Source organism: Nelumbo nucifera, chromosome 5, assembly GCF_055504915.1.
Source record: "Nelumbo nucifera cultivar China Antique chromosome 5, China Antique-T2T, whole genome shotgun sequence".
NCBI classification, from domain to species: domain Eukaryota; kingdom Viridiplantae; phylum Streptophyta; class Magnoliopsida; order Proteales; family Nelumbonaceae; genus Nelumbo; species Nelumbo nucifera.
Window position 1 is genome coordinate 19,524,843 of NC_142653.1, and position 24,115 is coordinate 19,548,957.

Sequence of the window (24,115 nt, forward strand, 5' to 3'; positions counted from 1 at the left end):
TAGGTGGCAACCCAATTCAGAAATCTGCCTACTTTTCCTTAATAAAAACTGTAAAATATTATTGAACATAACTCAGTTAGATGGAAACATTAATAATTAACTGTAAAATATATATGATTTATACATTTATAACATTGCATACTTTATTTATATCCTTTTATAATAATAATACATATATTATTAATTCAACTTAGATAATATTCGTCCGCTAGTATTTTGATGAAATTGGAAAGGGCTGGAGAGGGAATGGGACCCATATAATGGGGATTTGGGTGAGTCGGCCCATCATCAGTAGGTGGCACGTGGAGAGAGCAACTTTGCTTTAAGAGGGAAAGATGGCTACTTTGGATTACGGAATGTCTCACTCACACCTTTCATCCCTTTTCAGAATTAATTTACCAAAAACAACGCTATAAAAAAAGACAATCGGTTAGAGGCGAAGCAAGTAAGCATCGTCTGCCTTGGCATTTAATATTTCGCTTGCCAGCTTCTTGGCTTCTAGGTTCTAGCTCGGCTCTCAGCTTTTTTATTATCTGAAAATGTGAAATTGTGAATGTGGTGCATTATAAAAGTCAAAATAGGGGCGTTTTCGACTTTTAAATAAGGGAATATGCTCTTTTATGATTCCATCAAATCAGAGGCCTATTAGTAGAGAAAGAAAAAAAAAAACAAAAAAATCAGAGGCCCATTTATTGTTTTATTAATTTGATCGTGGGCTCATAAAATACTTTCTAGTTTTTATCCGACTTGAAAACGATTTGTCATGGATAATGTTTCCCTAGTACCTATGCTAGTTTCCCGATACAAAGTCCGTAACTCATAAATGATCATTAACCCTAGCACTGGCTTATAAATAACGAAAATGATTGTGTGGAATGATATAATGTTTGGAATCAGAGGAAACGAATAGCCTGATTCAGGGAGAAAATTCATGAAAATCCGGACAACACCAAAAATTAGGTTAATTGTCGCAATGAAAAACCCGAAACCATTGTTTTCAAAACATATTATAGAATCATTTTTTTTTTTCTTTTCATTCAAGTGGTGAGCTAACTATTGAACCATCTAAGTCATGATCTTTAAAAAAATTTATCAAAAAAAAAAAAACTTTAAAAGGATTAAAGATAAAGTGTGGTTGAATTTGTTAGAGAATATCAACCTATTCAAGAATCCCACCTGAAAGCTTAAGTTTTTAGGTTAAATGGTTTTTTGAGATGATATTAGAGCCACTTTGACCAAATGATCTATTGTTCGATCTTCATTGCCCCCGTTATAATTAATTAAGTTTCAATACAAAGTATGGATGGGTCTGTGCTTGTTCATATTTCAGGCCCAGTGAGGTTTCGTGTGAGAGGGGGCGTGTTAAAGAATATCAACCCATTCAAAATTAGCCTGTCAGCAAATTCTCTAATTGATTGTAGGGGAAACTTGGGATTGAATTCCACTTCACCAGACAGGTTTGAGAGGGCTTAGGGGCTTTGGCCTTTTGGGGGGAAGGTTAACCAACCCCGATCCTATTGTATAGCCCATTTGTCTATCAAGAAAACAAACCTAAAGAAATATATACAAAAAACAAATAAGAATAGCTAATCGATTTTTCTGCTTTAGCTTCAAACCTATATATTGAAAAATAGCAAGGGGACTCCAATGTGCAGAGATGCTTAGAAAAAATGATGTCTCAAGAAATAGAAAGAATTATTTTCATTACATTTTAATGCATGAAATTAGAAGATTTTTTTTTTAAAAAAAGCAAGCCAAATCTATTATAAGTGATACACAAATTAAGATGTCAGTCTTCAAGCAGTAAGGGTGCAAATTGTACGAGCTCAGGTTAAGCATTTATCATAATTTGAAGGGCCTCCCTACCTCGCATCATTGGTTCAGGCCTCAATGGTATTGATATAGGAATGGCAATAGTGGAGGGTAGGACCGAGTTTTGATTACTCCATCTCCAACTCTGAACTCAAATGCCCCATCCCGATCCCTAGCAAGGCTAGAAATCCTAATTCATCTCCATCCCCGCAAAGAATGGAGATCCCTCGAATTTGCCTTGTCCTACCCTGCCTCGGTCATTCCTACTTGTATACTTATATATATATATATATTTTATTTTTTTAAATCTACATAGAACTATTTTATATTATGTAATATAATATAGCATATATTAATAGTGTTATGTATATATGTATATAAATTATGCCACATAATATAGCTGGGGCCCCACCCCATCTTCAATCCCCAGAGTTTTGGGTTTCTTAGAACTCGCCCTGAACCCCGAATAGTGGTCAAAAAACCCACTCCAGTCGAGGTAGGGGCTGGGCGGGGCCCCACAGGAAAGGGTTAAATTGTTATCTTAATCCTGTTACAATGTAAGTTCTTCAAATTGAATAGGTATTAGAACCAATCCTTTTTTTCTTTGTAAAATTACAAGGAACTACCTTGTACTTTGAAGGTAGTGACACTTAGGGGGCATTTTTTTTTTTTTTTTGGATTTTGAGAGAGAGGAAAGCTGATCAATAGGATTTTGGTTCCCATTGACCAAAAATTGCATGTTCATTTTTCAGATTTATGTGAAGACCTGGGAAAGTTTATTTTCTTAGGTAGGTAAGTGATACCCATCTCCTAGATGGGTAAATAAATTTTCCACCTAGGGGAATGTTGGTATCACTTGAATGAGACAAAAATACCCCTTTTAATTATAAATTTTTGTGGCTAAAATGGTCATTACCTTATTTACTTGGGAAATAAAAGAATATGGATAAATGCATTTACCTAGATAAGTGTTTCTGAGAAAAAACTTATCCAAATAATTGCATTTACTTGAATAAATAACTTACCAAAAAACGAACAAGGCCTTAAAGGCTCGCACTTTCACTTATGATTGAAAGTTACCATATGCTCCTAAATTCCAACACTTGAGTCAAAGTCCTTTAACAGCACCTATGGTGAAGGTAATTTTACCAAAATATTCATTGCTGATTTGATTAATCGAGAGAATAAGATTGCAAAATAACGGAAATGGGCATTATTATTAGGTGGAGTATTATTTCTCTCATTGGGGTGTTCAAGCCCTAGAGGGATGTTTAAGCAACTAGAAGACCATATAAAATACATATGTTTTCTTCCATTAAACCGTAAGAATTAACCAAAACAGTTTCATATTGCAAGGCATTACTTGCTTGAGAGAATAATTTCACTTTGAATTAATTACAATGATGCACATAATTACCTGGATCTGGGGTGATCCCTAGAATTATAATGATACACATATTACAATGAATTATAATGATCTACTCCCAACAAAAAAAATTAAAAAAAAAATGTCCTACATGATCTGTGTCCGCACTCTTTTTTAATAAAGACCATTCCTAAATCCCCCCATCTCCCTCCTCCCACCCACAGCTCCACTGTCTCCCTCTTAGCCATCAGTTTTGTCTAATAAAATCATCACTACTTTTTCTAATGAGATCATTCCTAAATCTCCCGTCCTCTTTCCCCTCCATCTATCATTCTCTTCAACAGATAATGTTTATAAATTGTAAAATCTCCCATCCCTCGTGAAATCCCTACATTCCTTTTAAACCTTTTTGGATTCTTTTGATTTTTTCTAAAAAATTATAAATTCCAAGGGTAGCAACGCATGCATGTGAGCTATGAATAAACAGAAGCAAGAATATGTCAGTAATATCCTAATTTTGCAACATTTAAACCATATCCCAGGCATGATAATATGAGCCAATCTACAACCGTAGAAGAATACCAAGAAAACACATACAAAACCTGCTTAGAAGTCTCTCCACCTCCCTCCCACTACAATTGTAGAAGCACGTCAAAAAAACACAAAGACAAATATTAGCCTGTTATGAGTGCCCCCCTCCCTCCCTCCCTCCCCCTAACCTAAAAGTGTAGTTTAAATGTAGAAATTAGTAGAAGCTCTCTCCCCTACCACCTAGTACAAATTTGCAAGAGCTAAAAAGAGATTCTTTATAAAAGCTGATGAGCGGTAATTTGATCTTTTAAATTACATCACGACATGTGGTCTTTAAGCGATACCTTGGCGCTGAGTAAGTGAATCAGCTCGGCAAGTCAGCCTAAAACACCTCGACCAGGCCGACCCCTACTACCTCGGCCGGGCCGGGCTAACAGGTCTCCCACCATATGGTGACCTACCTCAAGAACTGGTCGAGTTGTAAGAACCTGTGGTGACCTGTAAGGTGAATCCGCTGACTTGTCTCATAGATACGTTATTAGTCCGAGATCTTTGGAGTGCTAATGAATCGATCGCTAGACCGGCCTACCGATCTATCAACAGAGTTAACTTTGGTTGTTGGAGGCTGTTGAGACAGTTTTTGGATTGGGCACATTCTAGGCAGTTCACCAATTCATGCCCATGCTTTGGTATTTAGTAAAAATAAATTAACTTATAATTTACCCATTCTCAGAATAACGTGGTATTCCTACAAATTCTGTCAGCAGCAGAGGCTGTTGGGCCCCAACAGCTAAAGTTTTTCCCTATCAACATGATCTTATTGTACATTTTATACATAAAGGGTCCCACATTTATGCTGAGTTCCAGTGAGATGTACAGTGTTAAATCAAATTGGTAGAGGATTGGAACTCGAAACCTGTTTTATTGGCAGAAGATCCCAATACAAGAGCTGGTGACCATTGTTGAAATGAGAGAAATAGCTTGCCACGAGTGAGGATGCGATATGCCATATATATCCTTGCCTGAACACCATTGTTGGGAATCAGAGTCACTGAAACTTGGAGGAAAAGCTCTGAGGCACGTTTAGAACATTATTCCCCCCCCCACTCAGTTTCACTGAGTTTACTGTTGGGTTACAAGCAAATCCATTCTTAGGATACAACAAGGCCATGGGCGAGAATTTGCAACCAGCAAAGTTGAAGAGTCTCTAAAGAAATTTTCTATGAGACAGTAGTAGATTGGACTGAGAGAGAGACAAACTGATTTTCAAAAATTGTGTGTGCAAATGCTTGATTCACACTCCTTAAATAGTTTATGACTTGAACTCGTGGCAATTACCTTCTTGACCTTTACTTACAACAAAATCCTTTTGAACTTTCAGATTCTAACAAAGTCTCCCTTTCTTTAACATTCTATCAGTTAACTTTGAAAAAGATTTTTATTTAAATGTTTAAACTTTTCTAAATATCTCAACTACCCTTTTTTCAACAATTTTTTAATATTTTTCTTCAATTTTCATGTGTTACTGGTTTAATTGATATTAATTACATGCTATGTTTATTGCAATATAATTTGAGTTTTTTTTTTATATAGAAGTTTCTTGTTTTCTATTATAATTTCCATTTTATAGAAGTTTGTCAAGTGGGTGTTTTGGTAAATTAACTTTTTCGTCACTCAACTTAATGGAGAGGGGTCTTTGTCAGAATCTAAAAGTTTAAGGGCGTCTTTGTTGTAAATGAAAATTTCGGAAGAATTGCCACTATCCAAGGTCCATGATGGTAATTTGTAATTTACCTTTTTTTTTGGAAAATTTCGATCATTACCCTATACTTTGGCTCGAGTGACAATTTGGTCCCCAAACTTTAAAATGCAACAATCCAGAACCCAAACTTTTGAAACACTACAATGTGTAGTACCTACCATTAATGGACCTCAGTTATGCATAACACATGACCTCATGTGCGATTTAATACTTTTGAAAATATCAAAATTACTCTTAAAAATAAAAGACACTGTTCATTATCTTCTTCCTCAAGGAGATGAAATAAAGTCCAAGCTCTCTATCACAAACCAGCAACCTACAAATTCTTATGTTCATCTACGCATAAACACCCCAAAAATTAATTTTCATTTCACAAACACCATCGTTTCTTATATCTTTGGAAGTTAATAATAAAAAGAAAAAAACCCAAGAAAATTTATCAATAATAATATGAGTTTAAAAAAAAAAGAAAAGTTAAGGTGATGAGCAGAGCAGAAATCATCTGCCTTTATTGTTAACAGTCATTTCAAGAAATAGCAAATGAAGAGGAGAGACAAGGATAGTTGAACCTCGCCTTTTCCCCAATGAACCAGTATTTTTTATGGAATTACTGGAGCCGGAAATAGAGACGAGAGAGAGGGAGTAGAGGATGACGATGATATGGCCCACGGAGACGGCGACAGTGACGGAGGTGGTTTTAAGAGGGGTCAAAGGGATGGAGAATGGAGGCGACCAAAACCTCCGAGAGCAAGAACCATAGAACAGAGCTGTTGACTTTCGCAGCCAATGTTCATCCAATGTCGAGTGCCAACTCCCACAACTGCCATCCCATGCCACTATTTTTTAACGCAAGACGTGATTGCAAGCGACCGTGTCCAAGTGCGTCAGCACCTCGAAGAGCAGATCCTCATCGAGAAGCACAAACATAGTCTCTTGACTACTCTCTTCCTCTTCTTCTTCACTCCTTTTTTTCTTCCTCCTTTTCTAGTCATCAACCATTGGATCTTCGCAGGTGGCAACTTCTCTCTTCATCTCAAGATACAACCAAAAAACAAAATACCCAAAGGAAATTCTCGATCTCAGAAGTCTAGGCCTAGGACTCTTCTCCCTCGCTTCTCTCTGGTCGCTGATTCCATAGATCTGCTTTGAAATTGGCTGTGATGACAATGGTCTATCTGATAATGGAGAATAGAATAAAGGTCCCCAACCTCAGTGCAGAGTAATTTCTCTTGTTGGATTGAGTTATTAAAATATTTAGGACTGGGATTTAATGAAATAACAAGAACGCCACTGTGGACAGGCATTTGTGTCTTTTTACATGCCACTTAACGACTGGTTAATGATAAGTATTAGATTATTGTGTTCTAAAAGTTCTGACACTGAATTGTCATATTTTAAATTTCAGGGACCAAATTTTCACTCGAAACAAAGTACAAGGTACTGATAGGGAATTTCCTTTTTTTTTTAAACGAAAAAAGGTGAAGCCATCTGGCATGGAATACACACCATGGAAAAAGGGCCTTTTAAAGGTAAAATTCCTTGAAACTCCCTTGAGGTTTTTAAGAAATGATATTACGATAAAACCTCCTGGCAGTTTTTTTAATCTTTATCTCTTATTGAATGACTATAATTAATTCCGAAAGAATGAGAGAAAATTAAAAAGAAAAAATCCCTATAGGATTTTGAGATCTATACCAAAAATATCCTACTTGTGGAAGAATCACCTGATTTCTTATGTGGCCAAATTAATAGCTTCATAGCATATGAAAACCATCTATACTGAAGCTCATCCTCTAAATTTATACCACCTGTAAAATTTGGGCCCAATCAAAAGTTGGCATGTAAATGATGTAATCCAAAGTTTGATATGTACTTGTGCAAAATTCGGATTGGCAGAAATTGTTGAATGGTTTGTGGATAACAGGATCAATTTATATAGGGATTTTGTTGATTGATCTTCTAAATTAATAAATGGGTAAAGTATTAGCAAGACGAGTTCACTTTTTGTTTATTTGTTTGTTGTAGAACTTTTAGTGAACATTAATATATATTGAAAGTATAGCACAAAGGACATTTTGTTCTGTTTGAATTAGATTCAAGTTAAATAGGAACCCATTATTGGAATTTTAGCAAAACATCAATGTGATGTTGCTAGTGTCCAGACATGTTAGTCAATAGGTGATGTGAGTCTTATTTCAAAAAGAGAAGGGGATGTTTTAGTGTTTATATGAAACCTCAGGAGAGGTTTAAGGAAGTTTCCTTTTTTTTTTTTTCTTTTTAAACATGTATACTTGGATAGAATTGGGGAATTCAAATTTTATCTTTACACCAATCTTACAACAAGGATGAATGTTGAGATGAAAAGGGACAAAGAAGGTTGTTCCGGGAATTTCCTAACCTTTGAACAGGGAGTTCCAAAATTTGAAGATTTCTGATTTGATTAGGGAGGATGGTTCTTGTGATAGACCTCAGTTGTCGAGGTTTCTTCAGGAGGAAGCAGTCGATCAAATTTGTGAGGCTGCCGCATCCGGCCATTAGGGCAAGATCCCCCGTGGATTTGGATTAAAAGCTGTTTTTGGTTGCAGTGCAATTTTATTTATGAGTGTAAATGAAAAGAATATAAATTCTGATTTAATTTTGTTTTGGGTTTTACTTATTCTGTTTTAAGTTTAACTTTACTTTATTTGTACTGCAATCAAAACAAAATAAGATAAAACTTAAAATAAAAATAAATCATAATTTATATTGGAATCATTTGCATCTTTATGGTTTTGCATCAGTGCAAATAAATTTGGAGAACCCCTTACCGAGAACTTATCCCAACCTGCCCATAAACCTGTTTGAAATGGGTGCAGAAGTTAAAGGTAGATGGTTGGTTCAAGATGGCCCTGTGGCGAGCTCGGCAGACCTGTTTCCTGTCAATGTTAAATTAGGGTTAATGGGAGAAGAAAGGCTTTGTGCCCTCTGTCAGGTTGATCCTGAGTTGAATGACCATCTTTTTTGTCAGTGCCCCTTAGATAAGGCTATTTGGTTTGGTCCCCCTGATTGCTTAATAGGCTTCAGTCCTCTCATCTCTCTGTCATGGACTGGGTTTTCTAGATTATCAGGGGTGCTCCAAACAAACAATTGATTGTAGAAATGCTATCCTGGATCACTATTGGCATTTCCTATTTTTTATTTGTGCGAAATGAGTTGTTATTCAATGGAAAAAGTATTGGAGTGATTTGGCTGCTGAACAAAATTAATTCAACCGTTAACCACTTGGCTGGCTCCTAGTTGGGGGAGGTCTCTCATGAATCAAGTAGTGATTAGGGCTTCAAGTCGGGCCGGGTTAGGTCGGGTTGAGGCCAATCCTAGTTCAACCCTAACCCTAACCCAACCCGACCTTCAATCCGATCAACCCAACGCTAACCCTATCTTAACTAAATTCCTTCAACCTTAACCCAATCCAACCCAACCCGAAGTCAATTTTGGGTTGGGTTGGGCTCAGGCTGGGTCCAACCCAACCTTCTTCCCATCCCTTAAAACCTCATAGAATTTTTTGATTTTATATCTTAACTCAATTTTCACTACATATATTAATCCTATGTTTCATTAGTATTTGTTTGTTGACTTTTTTTTTGTTCTTTTAATACAAAATTCAGAGAAACAAGTGTTAGAAATGACTATAGTTTATTATGAGTTATGGCTTATGATAGATCTTTTTTGGGCGGAAAACAACATAGTGGAGATGACAAATAAAATTTTCAAAAAAAAAAATAATATTATTATTAAGGTTTTAGTCTTTTTGATTAGGATTAAGTGAAGAGATTATCTTAAAAAAATATATGATACTATGTGGTGGGGGCTATAAAAATATCATGCATCTAAACCAATCAATGTATGTTATATATTACATATAGCATATATTTATATGACATGTACTATAGAGTTGGGTTCGGGTTGGCTTGGGTTGGCTAAAGGGTTAACCCTAACCCAATTCAAAGTAAAGTCGGGTTCATGAATTTCAACCTTAATCCGAACATCAACCCGACCCGACCCAACTTTTTCGGGTTGGGTTCAGGCCAACCCGGCCCAAGTTGCAGCCTTAGTAGTGAGAGACCAATATTATGTATCCCGGCCATGAGGAACCCAATACGTAATATTCTGTGATGGAGGCATAATTAATTCTTTAAGTACCCTTGGGTTTATTTGTACTACTGGATGTGGATCTTATGTAGGTTCAGCAGGAGGTTCCTTCAATTCCCAGGGCGTAGTAGAGGAAGTTGAGCTGATTGCCATCTTAAGTTATGTTTGGTTTAAAGGAAAATGCAAAGAAAAGAAGAAAAACGTAGGAAAACCTTTACAAATCTTATATAGGTTTGGAGACTATAGTGGATTTTCTCTGTTCTGTTCATACGAACAAGAAACTGGAGTGAGTCATAAGGACAAAAAGAAAAAAAATAGAACAGTATAGAGGGATAAAATTGAGATTATGAAAATATTTAGTGGGCATACAAAACTGCTCCTTTAACAGATAGATAGCCTATTTCTGTTATTTTATAAGGTATATTCAAATGGTTTTGCAGACTATAAGGTATATTTAAGTATTTTGGTCAAATCACAGGATATATTTAAGTAATTAACCCATATTTTAACGTTCAAAACATTTATAGAGAAAAAGGAATTATATTTGACAAATTATACTTTTATTATTTTGTAATATTTCGTTTTAAAAAAATAACCTTAAAAATCAGAGTGACATGCCGGATTAATGAATTTTAGGCTTACGTGGAGATGGGAAAATTCTTTAAAATCAAATCTTGCTTGTGTCATTACTTTTGAAAGTTTAAAGTTAAAGAGATATCAGATAGGTTATCCACTAGGGTTCCAAAAAGTAAAACCCACTATCTCATTTTAGACTCCAAATAAATTTTAATATGCAAAATGGCTTATCTTTTAAAAAGGTTACAAGTCATTTTGCACAAATTTCAGTACAGATTTGTCCTCAAACAGCCAAACAAACATTAACAAATTAATATCTCTCAAAATATCAGTTGATAGTGGGTTTTGGATCGTGGCATGTTGATCTGTGGGTAAGTCCCTTGGTTGAGTCATAAGATCTTCTCTTGTTCAGAAAAAGTGTGTTATTTAACAACATGGATGACTTAAGTATAAAGTATTATAAAGAAAATATGACTAATAATAAAGTACTATTAAAATCTTATAGTGATGTTAAAGCTATAGCATAACCAATGAGTATAAGTTAAACCAGGAGGGACCTCTTAGGTGAGCTACTACTCCTGCTATGGAATATTATCGTCATCATCTAAACCTATTATAACTATATGGGGTTGGCTACATGAATATATTTTGTTAATATTCCGTTCTATTTAAGGCTGTATCTTTTATTAAATTATGTGTTCAAATAATCATTTCTTACTATTTTGACTAATATTCTTTTTGGTCTACTCCTAATCCTTGTAATCTTTTCAACTTGTTGTTGTCAAAGTGTAATGTAATATATAACTAGTCATCAAATGTTCGTGTATGACATACATCGATCTTTCAAGTGTCAGCGGGGAAAAAAGACAGAGATCTTTTAGCTTAGACTACGACTATTAGAAATGGAGAAATCTGTGGTGGATATTTTGGTTGAGGACATACACAAGAGGAATCCCCATCAGGGAGCCTGAGAACCCTTAACCTGCCATTGGAAAAAATCGTCGCTAGTTAATCAACACGAGTTCTTATAGCTGTGATTTATTGCGTTTAGGGATGATAATTTTGAGATTGGCCCCGAAGACCTATGGGCCCCTTCTGGGCCTAGAAATCTGTCACCTAATTTTGGGCTATGTTACTTGTTCTTACTTCTGAATTCACATCTGCGCCCCACAGCATATCCCAACCGTATATTGGGAACATCTCCTGCCCGCTTCAGAAGATGTTCCTGATTCACGGTTGGGATATGCTGTGGGAGCGTTTTTGGAGCACAGGTGTGACCTCAGTCCATTATTCATGTATACATGCAAAATTGTATAATGATGTATGTAAATAAGGCTGAGTTTGGGAAGAGAGAAGTACAAAGATAAATATGTACAGAGCAAATACAAGGTTTAGAGGTTTTACACTGTATATATTTTGTATTTGTACTCTAAAAACGCATTGCATTAACAGAAGCCTTGTGAGGAGCATCTGGAAACAAATATTACGCACAGAGGAAGATGCATTAAGCTAATAAATTGGCTTGGCCAGGCTGATTTCAACGGTGAAAAAGCAAAATCAGTTAAAGCAGAAATTTGATATAAAGATGGGAAGTCAAGTTGGTATAAGCTATATATTGAAGGACTGTTTGTTTATTACGGCCGAGGTATCTGAACAGACTGACCAAAAAACAAGTGGCCGAACAGAAATGACTTACTGCTTTGTCATTTATTCTAGGCTTTTAGTACTCGATAAATATTTCATAGTTATCAAAGGAGCTCACGACCTTAAACTAAAAGAAAAAGCAATAAATCGAGATGACTATATACTAAAAAAAGTGCCATATGATCTTGCAACAACCAGAACTCAATTATAGGCCAGCATATGACCCTAAAAGCTGGCAAATTTGGGCCTTGGTTTGAGCTGGAGTGGGCATACTTCTTTTAAGGCCCTTACGTCAGACCTTAAGCCCATATGTTACCTCAATCACTAGTGATGGCCTGATGGGTACCGAAAAAAGGTTACAAATCTGAAACTAGATGCATATTAAGCAACATTTGAATGATTGACTTCTCAAATTGGCCCAAATCAGTCCCCCCACCCCACCCCAAAATAAAGAAAGAAAGAAAGAAAGATAGGGCAGCTCTCGGGTGGGCCAATTTCCAGTTGTCTTAAGAAAATCCAATTATTCAAAAGCTAGCTCTAACCCATCAGAAAAAAAAAAGAACTTTCCAGCTTTTACAGCTTTACCTTGCAACTGTGGCTTTATAGGAGAAGGCATTAAAGGGTGCAAGTTGCATATAAAATGATGAAAAATCGTGAAACTGTCATTGTAAGAGTAATTGCAAAGCCAAGTAGCCACGCTATGACCTTGAGCCTGAGGCCCCTTCTTCATGGTCCCCAAATGCCTCCACCTTAAAGCCTAAGTCTTTAAGATATCCTTGGTTGCTGGATAGCTTTTAATTGGGCACAGAATAAAGTAAAATCCATGCATGATATCAAATATTCATCGCTTGGCTAAGGAAGGTTTGGAATAAGCATTGCTTCCTTTGAAAGGGCATTTTCCTCTTTTCATGATATTCTTACCTTACTGCCTTAGCTTCCACAGCAGAATTAACTTACTTGTAGAATTTGCTTTCCACAAGTAGCAAATATACAAGCTTATCAATCAATAAAAGGAAAAGGAGATCGTTCTCCTTGACATTTTTTTTGCTCTTACCTTTCAAATGCATTCATTCATCAGTGCGATGTATCAATCATCAAAAAGCACAACTTTTTCAATGTCAACTACAACTTCTTTATTTTCTAGACGTTTTTTGAAGAAACAGAGGAGGTATATGCTTGCAAAATTTGGGTTGAGTTTGACTAGAAGAATTGGGTTCCATGCTGATTAAGTTAATACAAACAAAGATAAAATATAAAGATGGTAAGAATAGGAAAAGACGGCCTCATCAAGAAGTCCATTGCACTTGACAAAGTGGATTCCAAGAATTGGGTAAAAAAAAAAAAAGAATTGAGAATAAATTAAATAGTCTAGGTTCATGAAATTCTCCAAAACAATGGAAACAAGTAGAAACCCTTTATTTATTCCCTCAACCCATCCCTCCCCTCCAGGACACACACACACAGATCCCCACCCACCAAAAAATTAAAAAAAAACCCAAAATTCTTCTCATGATAAATTGCTTTTCACATATCGTAATTAATCAATTAAACAAAGGATTCTTATAATTTTATTAATTCCTGATTAATTAGTAATTCCCCTCTCCAAGTGTAATACACTAGTTGCTTTGAGAGTACAACTTGTGGATAGTAGATAGTTGATTCTTTTGTTGCATCTGGTGTGGGAAGCCAATCCCCTTTGCCGCCAATTATGACTTAAGGGGGGCTGATTCTATTTCATGAATGAGAGAGAGAGAGAGGAGGGTATGGTTTGAGAAAAAGAGAAAACGACTAAGCTAAGCTATGGGTCCATGTGTGTGTGGTAGACAAACTTTCCTTGCATCCAGAGAACCCGCGTAAAACAGGGGGTGCATGTCTTCGTAATTTTTCTTGGACGTGACTACCGAGTACCGACACCCTCTAATTGAGGAATTCCCTCCATTGTAATTTCCTCAGATGGTTCTGCAAATTCATTTTCTTTTTAAGAATAATAATAATAATAATAATATAAATGAATTAAATAATCGGTGGCGTTTGTCGCACTGTCAAACATCAAATGAGCAAGAGTGAACCCATCATCAACTCGAAAACCTTCCCGTATTTTCAAATCAATAGTTTTACCAAAAAAACAACTTGTAGTGCATGCGATACCAACTTGTAGTACCTGAAAGACTATCCATTCAAAAACCCAGGTGAACTTGATTATTTGAACGAATACCGGATGATGAATATCATGTGACATGTGAGGCCTACTCCCCATGCCAGGGTGTAATTTTACATAAACAATTCCGCGTTTGTATATACAGTTCAATTAATGGATGAATGTAGCTCTAGCAATCTAGCGTGCATTTTATTTTTTATTTTAAAGCCAAAAGGCTGAAAATTCTATAGTTTTCAAAATCGGATTGGACTGAAAAACCGGGAATCGATTAGCTGATCGGTTTTGTTTTCTCCAAAAATCAGATTTTCCTCAAAAACTGTTGATTTTGATCAATAAACCACTGAACCAAATGATTAACTGTTTAAATGGTTTTAACTGTTTTTTTATTTTTTTATCAGAATAGGCCGAAAATTCGGTTCGAATGATTGAACTGTTTGCCCCAATAACCAGACCCCTGATCAGTCCGGTCACTGGGTCAGTTTTAAAAATCATGGAAAATTCATTCAAATGCCCCCAAAAGGATTACATCTCCAAATGGATGAATGTAGGTAGCTAGCATACATTTTTAGTTTTTTCCGAGAATTATGGGACCATAGCTTTGTATTCATTGTGCCCTTCTTATTTATTTATTGTTTATTTGTAAAAGAAAAATGTAGAGTCACTCAGTCACGTATTGAAATCACGTGACCTCATAGCTGAGTTTGGTTACTCTGTATCGCTCCTATTAGAGAGGCGTGGGAACAAACTTGTGTAGCTTCAGGCACTTCATGGCAAGGTTAAAGTATCCCATGTGCACCCTCTCTGTCCTTAGTTTCCACCCCTTGAACTCCCTATATAATGTGGGCATGCTTATTTTTCAGAAAAATAGGAGGGAAAGTTGGTCATTGGAAAATAGTTAATTGACCGATTCTACAGTATTCTTTTTTTTTTAAGTTTGGAACCTATGTATAGTTATTTTCCTTGAGTGAGTAGCACTTTATTTAAAAAAATCGTATTCATCTCTCACGTGGATAAATAATTTTTAAGGGTACAATTTGGACGGGTCCAGTTTGGAATTTTATAGGGATTGGGTTAAGGTTTTCGATTCTCGGGCTGGGCTCTGATCTAAGAAGTTGGATTTTTTTATTTTTCGAGATAGGCTTGGACCTAACCCTTAGGTAGTTCGAACCCAACCGAACTATATACATTTATATATATATATATATATGTGTGTGTGTGTGTGTGTGTGTGTGCAAATGTTACATACATACATAAATATACTTATATATATATATATTTGCATAAATATATATGCAAATGTTACATACATACATAAATATACTTATATATATATATAGGCTCGAGTTGGGAAAGTCAAGATTGACCTTGAGATCAGTTTGGGTTAGGGCCTTAAGCCCAAGTTTTAGGGTCAGGCCTATGTTAACCATAAACACGACCCAACCTGCCTGACTTACACCCCTAATAATTTTTGCACTTAGGGAAATATTTATAAAACATAATGGGACAAATTTATTCATTCTAACAATGACTTTATGAATAAAAAAAATGATTGTGTAAGTTACTTAGGAATCAAAAGAATACAGGTAAATAATTAATGTTTATAAAATTTCTACTACCCTATTAAATTCATCTTTTTTTATTAATCCCTTTGGCCCCATTTTAGTAAAGTAAGGATACACATTTAATAGGTTGGATTAGGTTAAGAGCCAAACCAATATCAATCCTAAATATAAACCCTATGCTGGACCTAAACTTATGTTAAACCCCAAATTTGACTGCAACTTGGGCTGACTTGTGGAGTTCGACAAATTTTCAATAAATCTGAACCCTAATCTAAGCCTGATGTGGTTGAAAATTTTCGAATCAGATAACCTTGACTTACAAACCTGAACTCAAACCCAACCAAATTTCTATTTTAATTACCAATGCATGGTTTACTTGCTAGTTGGGAAAGAGAAAATTTAAATTACATCTCAGTTAGACCTCTTTATAACAGCGTTCTAGTCATGTGTTTGGGTCCTCATTTCTTCCATGATAAAGGAGCCAGATCCAGCTCTTTTCTATCAAAGAAAAAAGGAGCCACATCCTACAATGCTAGATATATAGGGCACCAAGAACTGTTCCACAATTGCTTCGTGTATATTTTTGTAAGATTTTGTATTAATATCATTAGAATTTGTCAGAGGGTTATGGACAAAGAATGATAATTGGCGACACGTTTAGTTCGTAGGAATAGGATCTGGAATTGGAATAAGAATATATGGGCCCCAACTATTTGGTTGGACAGAATTGAAATCTCATTTTCATTCCTAGTAGAATGGCATTCTCCCATTTGAGAGAATGGCAATTACCTCCCTCCCCCTCCCATGGGAATGAAACCCCATTTCAGCTGATTCCAACTATGAACCAAAGGGACTCTTAGATGTTACTATATCTTGAAATAACATTTGCCCATGAAGTGTTTTGCTTGAATTAGACCATTATTTTACAATAATAATAGATGAAATGCTCATAAAAACAAGAATGAAATATAATTAAAAAAGGAAAAATCTATGATGCCAGATAGACATGATACTAGAAGAGTTTTGACCAATTAAAACCCATCTATGAATTTTGATGAATTCCACTTGATTGGTTAACATATTTATATACCTATTAATTGGTCACAAAAATTTTGGATATCATGTCTTTCCGGTATTGTAGTCATACCTTTAGGCTGTGTTTGGTTTGAAGGAAAAAGTATGGATAGGTAGGGAAACCTTTACAAACCTTGTATAGGTTTCCCTTCCTTTCCCTACATTTTCCTTCAAACCAATGAACAGAAATAAAATAAGAAAAAAGAACCATGTACACAAATAATTCATCCAAATGGGATAACCGGAATTCAATTTCTTAAGGCTGCGTTTGGTTGCAGTGCATTTTTATTTGCACTAGTAAAAATACATGGGAGTGCAAATGAAAAAAATGCAAATTCTTGTTTAATTTTGTTTTGGGTTTACTTTATTCTGCTTCATGTCTTAATTTACATCATTTGTACTTCAATCAAATAAAAATAAGCTAAAATTTGAAACAAAAATATGTCAGAATTTACATTCAAATCATTTTCACTGCCATAGTTTTGCTTCAGTACAAATTTATTTGCATTGCAACCAAACACAGCCTAAGAGGAAAAAAAATGTAAGCCAATTGAAAGGGTCATATTGGCCCAATGTCCCAACCAATACAAATAAAAAAGTAAAAGGAGAAAATACAAAGTAATTAAAAACAAGAGAAAATGATATTCCTTGTTAAATGTTCGAATTAAACTTAGGCTCAGTTTGGAAGGAATACAAATGCAAATATGTAGAGTGCAAAACCTTATGCTTTGTATTATTTTGTATCTATTTGCATTGTACATATTTGCATTTGTACTCTTTCCAATCTGAGCCTTAAGCAAAAAGAAAAGCAAAGATAATTAAATGAATGTGGATGAAAACATTATAGTTTAACATTAACTTTGTTATGCACTTATGCTTGCAAATTATTACATGGAAGTCTTACGAAACTATAAGTGTAGCAGTGTAGAAAACAAAATCACAGAGAGAGAACAAAACACTGCATTACTCAGCACATGAATATTGTGCATAGTTTATGGTAAATAAACTTGTGTTTTTCGTTTTGTTTTGTTTTATTTTATGGAAGAAGAAAGGGGAGTTTATTAATGATTAGAAAAAAAAAGGGGCATGAAACCTTACCCTTGAAACAACATGGGAGCTGAAGCTCTAAACAAAGAAAATAATCAAAACCAGAAAATAAAAATAAATTTAAAAAGAATATCTGAATATTAAGAGTGAAAAACTTTGTTTATTCTAGACGACCTACAAACTTCTAATTGATCAATCGTCTCTTGGGCTTTCTTGGATTTAGAGTTCTTTTTCTTGTTTTTCAAAGTGAAACAATCTTGATTTAACTCATTCTTTTCTGTGGATTCTCCAAATGGGTTCTGATCATCAATGTGATCCCCTTAGTAGGTGTGGCGGAAAAGAAAGTTCTTGATAAAAAAAAAAGATTCTTTCGTCCAAACCCTTAGATATTCATTCGTACTTTTGGAAAATTAGTTAAATCTTAAATGAACCATATAGAGTGAGAGAATATAATTGTCTTTGACGTGAACTTAAGGCAAGTATCGGCATTATTGTTGTTATTGTTGCCTTATCCCTATTATTCATTCGTACACAAATATTTGCTTTACTGTAGTTATGCCTCAATTCTCAAACATACTATCGTATTGTATACCAGTCAATACATGATGCACTATTTGCAAGCTTCCGCCATGGAGCAAGATCAAAATGCTTATTATAAACGCTTGTTAAGATTTAAGTTCTGGCCCATCATATCGATGGTTCCAATTCCGGATCACCCGACTGATGGAGTAGCATGTCACATTAAAACTTGTTAAACGTGCATTTAGAGTAGGGATGACAAATTTTCTTATTTTTTTAAGAAATGGGGAGAGCACTCTCCACCCCATGGGGACCCCAATTCTCGCTTCATGGAATCCCCACTAATATATTTGTATAAATGTATGCATACGTTATATATGTAAATACGTAAGTATATATCTATGTATTAATATTTTAAAAAATATGGTCAAATGTATTTAAATATTTTTTAATACGATCGTAATGTTAATTATTTTATTAAATAAAAACAAAATGATTAACATCATAAAGAATCATAAGAAATGAAAATCCTCGTGAAAATAGGAATCCCCATAAAGATGGGATGGGTTAATGTTGTTCCTGTTAGCAGGGATGGGAGAGACTCCCCGTCCCCGCCCCACCCCGTTGGCATTCCTAGTCCGAGTCCTGCTTCTCTTGCTTTACTCAATCCCTTATGATGTTTGGGGGTTAGCTGGGTTGCTTAGGAAACAATAATTGGTTTGGGAGGATCGAGAGTTGAGAAGACAGGCTGAGGCCAGCCTCAGGACCACAGCTAGGTTCTCTCGAGTCTTGAATCAACTTGCGAGCAATATAACACCAGTACAGTTTGGGCGGTCACTGCCTCACTGGTGCCCGTGGGCAGTCTTTGGTCTAGTTAAAAGGACGCGCATCACGTGTGATCTTATTAGGGAGGGCCCATTAATAACTTGGCCCCAACAGTCTGGCCCACACTGATTTATAAAATTCGAGTTTATGAGCTGACACACAAGTGGTTGCTTTTACGCGAAAATACGGAATTTATGCCAGCAGCTGAGGAGTTGAGTGAGGACTCAGGACTCGCTCAATCACTTATCTGATCTCTGTATATGCAGATGACCATATGTCCTCGTTGAATCCTCTCCTACCCAATCATGATACAGCACGTCAGCATGACCGTGGGACATGTGACGCTGTGTTTTACTATTGGAATTATAATTGTTCGTTTTCTTTTATCACTTATCTACATTTTATATCCGAGTTAAAAAAAATTCATCAATACTAATAAAACTCTTAATATAATCATTAGGACATCAGATTTCACGTCAAACAAATAGACCCTAACTAATACTAGTATTACGAGTAGAACTTTAGAGGATTGGGACTCGCTCCTTGGTTTTTGGGCTTCCCTGCTTGGATTTGGATGGAGCCTGGGACTGTATGGGAAGTTGGATTAGAACATTGTAATGTAAGCTCTCAAATTCCATCATTCTGTGGACTGTGGTCCAACCAGTTTAAAAGTTCCTAGGAATAGAGTGATGATGCGAGAGATGTTAAAGAAACACTATGAATTAAGATAGGAGCGTAGGGGACACTTTTTTTCAGGGAGTCGCCATTATAATATACCATAAGGTGGACTACGGAACGACCGTTTAAGCACGGATGGATGAAGTATTGCCACGTCGCTCATCCTGATTGATCTCAAAATCTATGTTTGATTCTGTATTTTGTAGGAGGCCGAGGAACATCCGATGGTGGAGTATTCTATGGAGTAGTGCCTTTGGGAAGGACAGAGACGATCCCCCAAAGGTCCCAACTGTCCAAAATTATAAAGAAAATCAACTATTTACTTATTTAGGGTTTTTTTTTATGACTAAAATGAAGAAACTGTTAGAGAAGAGAGTCACTCTCACGAGAGAATTGCTTATCTTACGTACATCAGACTGAAAATAACTGGCTCTATGACCTCTTTACATCAATCTGAGATAATCTGACGGTTGTTAATCGCTCAATTAACGTGTCTTCATCTTAAATTTTGATAGAAGAAACGTTTAGTCAATTGTAAAAGATTCCCATGATAGATATAGGATTGATGCCCGAGTAGGCGAGTCTCACTCACTTGTCACTCGCACGTGACCAACATGTGAGCACACGGTATCCAGTATCTTAATGGCAAACTTTTACATTCAACAGTCATCATCATCTCTCCATGATCTGATGGCCGAAAGATCACCATCTCCACACTTTATCTTCATATTGCGGGTCCCATCACTAATAGTAACCGTCGGATCACGATATGCAAAAATTTTTATAGCTTAGGGCCGACCTATTCAGCATTTTTATTTTTATTGCAAGGGCTTTAGAAAACTATTGTTTCTCTCAATTTCTCAATCCCGAGAAATTCCCGAGAAAATCCGAACCGCAACTAATTGTTTCATTCTTTCATATTGTTTATAGATCTTTTTGTTTTTCCTGTAAAATACGAAAAACCCATCAATAGAACAGGAATCTAATCGTACGTGCCAAATCCAACTGTAGATCTGATCCTGACACGTTATTTCTCTGCATCTACAAATTGCCCTCAACACTCGCCTTAAACTTTCATTCGCTTTGCTTTGCTTTCTCCTTCCCTCTCCCCTTCTTTCTCTCTCTGTCACTCAGTTTCATCGCAACGACGACAACAACAATTCAACATGTTCAGATCTTCAGAACTCCCAGATTGTTATTATCAAAACAAGCCCATTTTAATCTGCCCAGAGAGCCCGACCCCAAAACATTCACTCTACCTCTCTAACCTCGACGACCAAAAGTTTCTGAGATTCTCAATTAAATATGTCTATGTTTATAAGAAAGCTGTAAGCTCAGAGAGCTTGAAATCATCACTCTCAAGGGTTCTTGTGGATTACTACCCATTGGCAGGGAGGTTGAGACTGAGCTCCGAAAATCAAGACAAGCTTGAGATTGATTGCAATGGAGAAGGTGCTTTGTTTGCAGAAGCTTTCATGGATTTCACAGTGGAGGAGTTTCTTGAAGCTTCAAGACGACCCAATAGGTCTTGGAGAAAGCTATTGTACAGGGTGGATGCCCAAAGCTTCTTGGATATCCCTCCTCTTGTAATTCAGGTCAGCTTTTCTTCCATACTTATTTGTCCTTGTTCTCTCTCAACTTTCTTTAATTTTGCTCTGATATTCCCATCTCTGCAATATTTCTTTCTTTTCTTCGTATATTTTTCCAATTCGTTTGAATTTCTAAGCTTTTTATATGATTTGAAATTTATACATCTGCTTACGTATATGCAGTTAGTCTTAGTTCCTCTGCTCTGTTCATGGTTCATACTTTTATTTTTTTTAGTCAGATTTTTGTTACTCTGATTCTTTTCTTTCTTTTTCTTTTGGCTCTGCAACAACACTGAATTCTGAGATCTGATGTTTTTTTTTCTATTTTAGTTAAAAAATTCTTCGGTTTGACAAAAGAAATGTGAAGAATAAAAATTGAACTCACAGCAAGACCAGTGCGGTCATGTCTGGGGGTCCCTTTGGACCTTTTCATGCAAAGAGGAATGTTCTGATGCAAACATAAGTAGGATATAAACGTAAGAAATTATTTAAAATTTTCAACACCGTGCGGGGAACTCTATCGTGTAAATGTGGATCACATATCAATAGTATAGAGTAGCTCCTCCAATACAAATCTCGATTTTGGTTACTTAACACTCACTCTGTCACCCATCCCTGATTCAATGGAGTTGCTTTCTGAATCCAACGAGCTTTCCAGAAATAGATAAAAATATGCCAATCTTTCGTATATCTTTACCTTCCTATTTCTGTCATTATGATTGGGGGCCCGAGCATGACCCGACCCACCAACAATCCCATTGGGCATTGTTCAAGCTAGAAACTTTAGAATTGGTCAGTTGCTAAATGACCCGATCCATTATCACAGCATTGGGCAGGAAATTTATTTTTATTTTATTTAACTCGGGTTCTAAATTTCCAAAATTTTGTCATTATTATAAGAAAATGAGTATTTCTTCCAATATTTAATTGAAAGAAAAATAAAACTTAAAATGTTATTGTTGCTTTCAAAAGCCGGGACAAGGAACCCGGGAGATGATAAAAGAAGATAGCCCCAGGCCCAGAGTCCATAAATATGAACATACGAAAACAGTCCCTTGTTTGTCTCTCTTGCTCTTTTTAATGGGAGCAGTTTGGTGGTGTTCCCTAGTTTCTTAAATGACAAAAATGACCTCGCTTCCTTTTATTTATTCCTTAGTGCCCTGACTCCCGTGAAGGGTGAATGAAACTAACCCCTTTTTTACTTTTTCTCCCACTTTTACCCTTCAACAGGTAACAAGCTTTCGCTGTGGAGGGATGATATTGTGCACGGGGATCAATCACTGTCTGTGCGATGGTATCGGCACTTCTCAATTCTTGCACGCCTGGGCCCACCTCACCACCAAGCCCAATAGCGATCTTCCCGTCTCCCCGTTTCACGGTCGCTACTTATTAAAACCCCGAATCCCTCCGAAAATGACATTCACTCACCCGGAATTTACCAATAGTGCCACCAGGGAGAGGGACGTGGACCTCATGCAGATTCTCCAATCCCAACCCCTCGTACCTACTTCCTTCACCTTCACTCCATCTCATATCCTTCACCTCAAGCGCCTCTGCATCCCCTCTCTAAAATGCACCTCCTTTGAAGCCCTTGCCTCTCACACGTGGCGCTCCTGGGTGAAATCTCTAAATCCTCCTTCATCTCTCAACATCAAGCTCCTCTTCTCCATGAACGTCAGGAAAACATTGAACAACCCGCAATTGCCGCAAGGGTACTACGGCAACGGATTCGTGCTAGCATGCGCCGAGACCACTGTTAAGGAGCTGCTGGGTGCTAACTTACACCACGGGGTGAAACTGGTGCAACAGGCTAAGGCAGCTCTCACCGACGAGTACGTTAGGTCTATGATCGATCTCTTAGAGGAACGGCGATTGAAACCCGATCTGTCCGCCAGCTTGGTCATCTCTCCCTGGTCTAGATTAGGGCTAGAAGACTTGGATTTTGGAGAAGGGAAGCCACTCCACATGGGCCCTCTGGCAAGTGAAATTTACTGTTTGTTTCTGCCCGTTGTCGGCGATATAAACAGTGTGAGGGTTCTTGTGTCGGTGCCGGAGAGTATTGTAGACAAGTTTGAGTACCACATGAAGGATCTATCAGAGAGACAACTAGTGAAGGAAGAAGGCAAGGAGAACATCGGAGAAGAAGTGAGAGTTTTGGTTGAAGCTTGAGTTGAGTTGAGAGCTTTGTACGTAGATTGTAACTTTTTGTTCTTGTTTGTTTCTCCGTTCCCTGTAAAAGAGAAGATCGTTCAAATCCTCGGCAATTACAAGGGAAGACTTTTGATTAATCAAATCAAATCACGTCACTCGATGGGTCTGGCCCGTTTGGGAGGGTTGTTACAACTTACTTCGATAATGGAGTGGTTACTGATAAAAACTAGGGATTCTAACCGATAAGGGCATCTTTTTATCCTTAATATCCATAAAAATAATATTTTCCATATAATAATTAAAATAAGATAGCTTTTTCAAAAAAATTTCAAATAATGGCATTGGGTAGTATTGCTCGTCTTCCTCATTCGAACGTAACTTTCACCAGAAACGAGCTTTTGCAAAGAGACCGAAAATCGAAGACGGAAAGTTCATAGAAACCAACTTCTAGAATCAGCTACCGACTTCTCTCTCTTGGAGAAAATTGCTGCAGAACATAAAAATTGAAGATGGAAAGAAAAAACATGAGGAAGTACTCTACCGTATGCGTCCAGAGGCAGCGATCGCTGGAACTAAATATACGGCTGAAATCGGCCGATATGTCGGCAGCCACGCAAGAGAGAGCGTTCGGATAGGCCAAAACAGTTATTGATGCCGCCTCAAACAGCTCACAGCCTAACCCCACCCCACTCG

At 36.6% G+C, this 24,115-nt stretch overlaps 1 protein-coding gene and 1 pseudogene across 1 annotated transcript; one reads left to right on the top strand and one right to left on the bottom strand.

The window, feature by feature from the left end:
* Positions 1 to 5,969: 5,969 nt before the first annotated feature.
* On the bottom strand, positions 5,970 to 6,610 carry LOC148791273 (F-box protein GID2-like; annotated as a pseudogene).
* A 14,135-nt stretch (positions 6,611 to 20,745) lies between these two features.
* Positions 20,746 to 23,564, top strand: LOC104595626 (alcohol acyltransferase 9-like). Its single transcript, XM_010256430.3, has 2 exons — positions 20,746 to 21,277; positions 22,502 to 23,564. Exons 1-2 carry the CDS (start codon positions 20,849 to 20,851, stop codon positions 23,438 to 23,440), a joined length of 1,368 nt encoding a protein of 455 aa, XP_010254732.1. The 5' UTR covers positions 20,746 to 20,848; the 3' UTR covers positions 23,441 to 23,564.
* The last annotated feature ends 551 nt before the right edge of the window (positions 23,565 to 24,115 follow it).

Bases quoted from the DNA above. Each gene is read 5' to 3' on its own strand.
- LOC104595626 (XM_010256430.3), top strand. From the start codon at position 20,849: ATGTTCAGATCTTCAGAACTCCCAGATTGTTATTATCAAAACAAGCCC. The intron at 21,278-22,501 runs GTCAGCTTTTCT...ACCCTTCAACAG, and splicing joins TCCCTCCTCTTGTAATTCAG to GTAACAAGCTTTCGCTGTGG.